This window comes from Taudactylus pleione, unplaced genomic scaffold (genome assembly GCF_031769625.1).
Source record: "Taudactylus pleione unplaced genomic scaffold, aTauple2 ptg000069l, whole genome shotgun sequence".
Lineage (NCBI taxonomy): Eukaryota > Metazoa > Chordata > Amphibia > Anura > Myobatrachidae > Taudactylus > Taudactylus pleione.
The window spans coordinates 4,546,148-4,553,069 of record NW_028284471.1 but is presented as its reverse complement, the minus strand read 5'-3'; the positions used below and the strand labels follow the sequence as shown (position 1 = coordinate 4,553,069).

Genomic DNA, 6,922 nt, shown 5'->3' with positions numbered 1-6,922 from the left:
TCTCCTGATGACACTTTAAAAACCACTGAGACATTGTCAAACTATCTTCAGCTAACATTGTTGACTGACTAATACAATGTCAAGTATTTCTATTCAACTTGATTTACATAATTAAACTAATGAAGTCATCAAATCTATTATTACCTATTACCCATTATTCTCCCACTTTTAAATTTTGACAAACATTTAATATTAGTATAGACTATTTCCAGAATTTTTTTTTACTTTTTTGTCGAAGCACTTTTTAAAATAATCATGATCAAACATCTCAGTGTGAATTTGGAAAAAGTTTTTCCTCACAAAGCCTATTGTTGTATAGGAAAGGGCATAAAAAACACAGTAAAATGACATCACTCCCACCTCTCTAGCTTAATTAGGAGAGCTGCTATGGCGATTTGAAAATATGCTGGTTGTGCGTATTTGACAGATTTTTGAAAACTTTACATGGAATGACCCCATGTGTAAAATGTGCAGATGCTTGTCATTGTAAGTGTAATACGTGCGCGGTTTTGAATTTCATTGTTACCCTTGTACTTCAGGTTAGTGCATACAAAAATAACTTTTAAACAGGAAATAATGTTATTTAATTAAAATCTATAAATTTGCTGAACATATGTACAAATATTTAGTTGATACAGTTCTGATCTAAGGGTCTGAGCCCAAAGATTTTTGTCTTGAAAGAGATATAAAGTCCAGACCATTATTACGCTGTTTTTCCCCTCCCCCATAGTCAGCCAGGCGGGCACAGCATTGAAATGTGTCCACCACTTGCTCACAGCTTCCTTTGTGTAGCGGCATCCAGAGATAAATGAACAGCTCCGGCTGGCGATCCTAGAATCTTCTTTCCGTCACCTATTAGGCCTCTAAATCATCTTCTATTTTGTATAAAAAATACATTTATTGGGCCCTATAATCTTTCAGTCCAATCTCCAATCTGGAGAAATGTGAAAATCATCTCTGTGATATACGTAGTGTATTCAGTCCTCTCACTTTGAGACAGTTCCCAGTGTGGTCCCTTCTTGTGGCCTGTAAAGACAGATCAACTTAATGTCAGCAAACTCTATGTTCACAGTTTATCTGGTGTTTTCTTGACACATTGGAAAGCGACTAGAAAAAAATTATTTCCAAGAAGTAACATTTTGTCATTGTATAGTAGTACTTGTTTTCAATTAAGGAATTATCATAAGAATGTTGGTTGCTGTGGTTTTTAAGGGTTAACATTAACAGCTAATAGAGAATGAGCAGGGTGAAATGTCAGAATTAATTTTCTCTATACTCTGGTCTTACAGTGTGACTGGACAGAGGTATACATGGCATCCTGTCTAAAGAAAATATCCCATTAAGATGAACAGTTAATATTACCATGTCCTCCTTCGACACCAGCATTGAGGTAGGAATTGTATGTCTTATGCAGTTCTAGCTCAGCTGTATCACTGTCATATTTGTTGAGTCAGCAATGGTGCATTGGGAAAAAGAAGCATGGCGTATTTCACTCACTGACACTGATTTTCATTATAAATGAAAGCTAATTGTTCTAAAATTAACAAGTTCAACACTTTGTCCACAGGTATCCAAATCAGTCCAGGGATCATTAGCATGCTAACGCTATACAAACATGTGACTTGTGCCTTTTGAAGTAGGGAAGTGTGTTCTAAAACACTTGCCACATGGGTGCAAATTGCATAGAAGAGTAATACTATAAAGAGCGATGGAATATCTGACGGGACTGCAGTGGGGCATTTATTTGTATATGAAGGGAAGTCACAATAATAGAAGGAGAATAAATACAGACAAATAACTACCTCACTCATCAGCCCACATTTGTTCAGTGACAAGCATAGAAAGCTGCTGGTTCTCTGAATCCTAGGGCTGAAACCTATTAGTCGCGAGTTCCCTCGCTGCGCAATTAAGTGCGGCTATATAGGGCTGCGTACAAAAATCTGTAAGCCCGAGGTGAGATTATCCCATAAGGGGACAAGTTGCTGTGCCGTTGCTGGCAACTCACTCCCTTCACCACTAACTGGATTGAGCCCCTATTGTTCCTGTACACTGTTAGAAATATTATGGAATGAACCTCATCACCAGGGTCACATATATCACAATGGCTGATGGTTCACGGAAAACAAGCCAGTTATCCTACAGGAAAAGGCTGAATATTGTCCTAAATGCTGTGCTTCCCTTTGTTACTGTTCAGTGCTAGACTCTGCACTACAACATGACAATTAGGGTAGAGATTTTCCTATTACTAGCAGACTTAATATACCACGCTAGAAAGCCAGACCTTGGAGACATTTTTACTCTGTTCTATGTTTGGGTCTGTTATCCTATATGAATGTTAGGGTGTTATAATTTTGAGAGAACTTATTGTGAGACACATAAGAAAACTATGGGGCTGTTTCTGAGTTGGGGAAAGAAGGATAATAAAAGGAGCAACTTTGCACCTGGACAAACCATGTTGCAATGCAAGGGGTGCATATACAATTATTTTTTTATTGTTGAATGCAGGATAAATACTGGCTGATTTTGCATGTAGCCCACAAATACCGGACAGCTTTATTTTTACAATGCAACATAAATTTCAGTTTGTATATGTCCCTCCCACATCTAAATTTCTCTGCACATTTTACACCTGCCCCACCTGCAGTGCAACATGGTTTTGCCTAGGTGCAAAGTTACTTGCTCCTAAAGGTGCCCATACATCTGCGACGGATCGCCGTGATGCAGGGCTGCGATCGATAATTTCCGATCGCCATCGGAAATTTACAGTTGCCCACCATTGATGTTCTGCGATCCGTCGCCGGATCGCAGACATTTGACATGTTAAATGTCCGCGATTTGACAATTGCGAAAATTTTTTGATCGCAATCGTCAGAAGGCCGGAATCCAACATGTTGGATTTCTGCGAACCTGCGATGCCGGGTTGCAGGATCGCAGCAATCCGTCGCAGATGTATGGGACACATAACTGTATGTCTCAAACAGAACACAAACAGCATCACCTGTGCATGATTAAAGGAAATCCACAAAACATAAACTTGGTGGTATTTGAGGACAGGAGTTGGGAACCCCTGCTAAAGAGGCACATTTGGATTGCATTTTAAATTGGCAATAGATGGAGGGAATGAGGTTTTCTAATCAGGGAAGTACAGCAATTGGCAATCGCATTGTTTCAATTGAAAAGCAATTCTAGCATCTAATTTGATGTCCCTCATTTACTCAGAATATTGGAGTATTTACAATTCATTGTAAGGTATAGAACTTACCCCCTTTCTCTGGTTGCTGAGACAGAAAGTACAGATGCTGCGTGGTAGTTTGCTGTCTGCTTCGTCCCTGGGTCTGTAGACTGTACTGAAACACGGCTGTCCATCCTCACAGCCCTCCCCAAGTAGAAGTACATTAGCCAGGTGGGAGATGTAGCTCGATGCCAAGCGCAGTGTCTCTATCTTGGAGAGCTTCCTATCCACTGGCTCAGTGGGTATTAGTGTGCGCAGGGCAGTAAACGCAGTGTTGACACTTTGTGTCCGATCCCTTTCCCTAGCGTTGGCTGCTTGCCTCTGCTTCACTACCACCACCTGTCCTGTCGTTCGGGGAACCTTCCTCCTCTTTGCTGACGTTTCATAGCAGTCAAACGATTGATCAGAAGTGTCACTCTCGCTTCTGTTCTCCTCGTCCTCAGACATCAAGCTAACATCCGGGTAAATCACATGCGCAGGCATGGATCGGAGCATGGTAAAAGCCATGCTTTGTCTAATACCAGATTGTATCCCTCGTTACCTGCTGCTTTGCAAAATGTCTAGCAATCTTCCGCAGTCACCCGGGATGCCCACTTTATAGATTGATTCCTTAATTCCTTTTTCAGGTAATTGTGGTATATCTATATTATAGCTCATAAGAAGGCCTGATGGTTCTCCAAGCCTGTGCCTGTGAATTTAATTCTCCTAATGTCTTCACAGCTGTTCATGTAGTTTCCTCCCCACAGCAAGAAAGGAGGAGTCGCATTAAGCTCTGGTGGCTCCTTAGGAATCTGTATATATAATACATGGGAGGGGCTACTGGCAGCAGCATTACTAGCATATGGCACCAGGAGATGCACAGAGCTTCTGTTTATAAAGCTTCCAGCAGAGTATCACCAGTTCTATTCAGTAAATCGGATGTAGGATTGTTTACATTTTTTTTAAGTGAAGATTTATCTCAAACCATGGACCTTTTTTTGCTGGCAGCCCATAGGATAAATTCAATGTAAAATGATTTATAATAGACAAAGCCATTCTGTAATGTAAAGCTTATCATATGCATTATAGGAGGTTTTACATTACAGGTTTTTGTGCAACAGTCACTTGTTAAAGACAGAAAATAGTATTTTCATATGAATAAATTCACCTTGTGTTTCGTCTGTGCAAGCCCAGTTCTCCCATTATGTTTTCTTGGTGGAGTTTTATTTTTTTGTAACTTTATATTAAACTATAGGCACTACAAAGACCTGATTGATGAACAAGGAGAATACAAGACATTATAGTATATGAAATTCTAGTTCAAACGTATTATTGTTACAAGTAAAAGGAGCGTTGTACCATAAAGCAGAGTAATTATACAGGCATTGTCAACTAAGGAAAATAAAATCACATCCATATGGGAAAATATGTGATCTACCAGATTTTCAACATTTCACTCGTGTTTAGTTTGTAAGCTGTCACGAGCAGGGCCCTCTTCCCTCATATACTTTGCCTTCCCTCGCTCATCATCTCCTCCCCACTGCCTACACAGCACCAAACCTTTGGGTTTGGCCGCCCTGCTGCTTGTTTGCTGTTGCAGCAATGTTTATAAACCTTGTCCATGTTCTGCAATTGTCTGTACTGTAATTCACTTTTTTCTTGTTTTGTTCATATTGTTTCTATTTATGTACTCTGTAAGGCGCTGCGGACCACTTGTGGCGCCATATAAAAGAGGATAATAATGTTAATAGACAATATACTAGGTAACATATGCTTTTGCTTATTACTGACTGTGTATAGAAAACATTATTAAAACCCTGACCAAACAGGTACAGTAGCAAAACAATTCTCATTTTTGACCGTGTGTGTCTGTAATCGGGTAAGATATTTGCCTGCACTGAATTTCATATACAGTATAGGGGCTGATTCTGAGTTGGGAGCCAAGCAAAAAAAAAAGAACTTTACACCCAGACAAACCATGTTGCAAAGTCAATGGTCTCAATGTGACATGCATGGGAGGTAAATGTTGACAGACACAATGCTGACACCTTATTTGTGCAGATTTTAGGGTTAGGCTGCGGTTAGAGTTACTTTACAGCTCTGAATGTCGACATTCTAAATGTCTGCATATTCTACCACACTCTCAGCTTTTACATGTAGCAGCTTTATCTTTACACTTCCATTCAGATGTCAGTTTGGACGGTATGCAGTCGGGAAGCCGGAGGACCAAATCCCGACAGCTGGCTTCCCGACTGGTTTATCCCAGCGTGGGTTAAATGATAGGAGTCTATAAATCTAGTCGCCTGTCATTTTACCGACGCCGGGAGACCGGCGCCCGGCATCCCGACTGAAGGGATGCCGGGCGCGGACAGCCGCAGGGGGGATTTAGGGTTAGGCACCCCCCCCCGGGAGGTTAGGGTCAGGCTAGGGGGAAGGAGGTTTAGGGTTAGGAACCCCAGGGGGGACTTAAGGTTAAGCACCCCCCCCCCCACCCATCTGGCGGTAAATCATACCGATTCCGTTTGGACACCCCCCTCCCAAATCTAACTCTCTGCATCTTCCCCACCGACAGTGCATTTTTTTTTATTTTATTTGTATTTTTTGCTTTTCTCCCAACTCTGAATAATCCCCATAATATGTATTCTTGCATGGCTGATTGGTTCTCTATCTGTAAATAATTTTGATAGAATGCTCTTGTTCGACAAATGTAAATGGAATGAACTGTATCTAAAAAGTATATATTTATTAAGCCTTAAAATATAAACATTAAAATATATAGTTATGAGACTTTATTAATGCATGAAGCTTATAGGAAATGCACAGTGAGCTGTACTGGTACAGTGTAATATTAGACAAATGTTGATATTGTGCACACTAATGCCAGGTACACACTAGACGATATGTCATCCAATCCGGCGGATCGGACGACATATCTGGCACATCAGCCAGTGTGTCGAATATAGCATGGCCCCCCGCCGTCGCTCCGTCCCTGCGGGAATTGGCAAGTGTGTATGTAATTGCCGATGCCAGCACCCCTGCCGGGTCCTTCCGCATGCGACATCAGGCTGGGTACACATCGCTAAGTGTGTACCCAGCTTTAGTTCTAATACCTCCCTTTAAAAACCTTTAAATTATATTTCCTTTTTTTCATGCTAAATGAAAAATTGTATTTTCACACCTGAAAAAATGCTTTGTTTAAAAAGCACTCCATGTTACAGTGACCCATTGCCTAGTTCCTCAGGAGACAGACATTTTTTTAGGAGCATGAGGTTGTCTATTTACACTAGGACATGGATAGCTGCTTTCTATAGTCTGCAGTCTTCAGCCTGCAAACATTGAATGTGCACTTCACTGATGCCACAGATTCCTGGTGACTTAGGGGTCTATTTGTCATATGTAGAATTGCCCTAAAACCACTATTATTCACCAGAGATTGGGCTTCTCCGCATTCATAAGATGAGACCCTCAGACAGGGTATAAGCATGGAGAAACCTATTTATCACCTGTGCCACCGGCTGTCACATAGGGATGTAGTCAGCAACCTGGCATGCGGGATACAGACGGTCTTAATACTGGCGCCAAAATCTCGACAGGTCGGGATCCCGGCACCTGTATCCCGACCATCGGCATCCCGAAGGTTAGTATCGGGGTGCAGACGGGAGGGTATTGCTAGCAGGGTTAGGGTTAGGCACTAGGGGGAGGGTTAGGGTT

General features: G+C 41.4%; 1 protein-coding gene across 1 annotated transcript; it reads right to left on the bottom strand.

Moving 5' to 3' along the window:
* Positions 1-581: 581 nt before the first annotated feature.
* TCF15 (transcription factor 15) lies at positions 582-4,016 on the bottom strand. Its single transcript, XM_088467147.1, has 2 exons — positions 3,263-4,016; positions 582-1,026 (listed from the first exon to the last, which is right to left on the bottom strand). The coding sequence occupies exons 1-2, from the start codon at positions 3,737-3,739 to the stop codon at positions 952-954; spliced, it is 552 nt and encodes a 183-aa protein (XP_088323273.1). The 5' UTR covers positions 3,740-4,016; the 3' UTR covers positions 582-951.
* Between the last annotated feature and the right edge of the window lie 2,906 nt (positions 4,017-6,922).

Bases quoted from the DNA above. Each gene is read 5' to 3' on its own strand.
- TCF15 (XM_088467147.1), bottom strand. From the start codon at position 3,739: ATGGCTTTTACCATGCTCCGATCCATGCCTGCGCATGTGATTTACCCG. The intron at 1,027-3,262 runs GTAAGTTCTATA...CTGTCTTTACAG, and splicing joins TCAGCAACCAGAGAAAGGGG to GCCACAAGAAGGGACCACAC.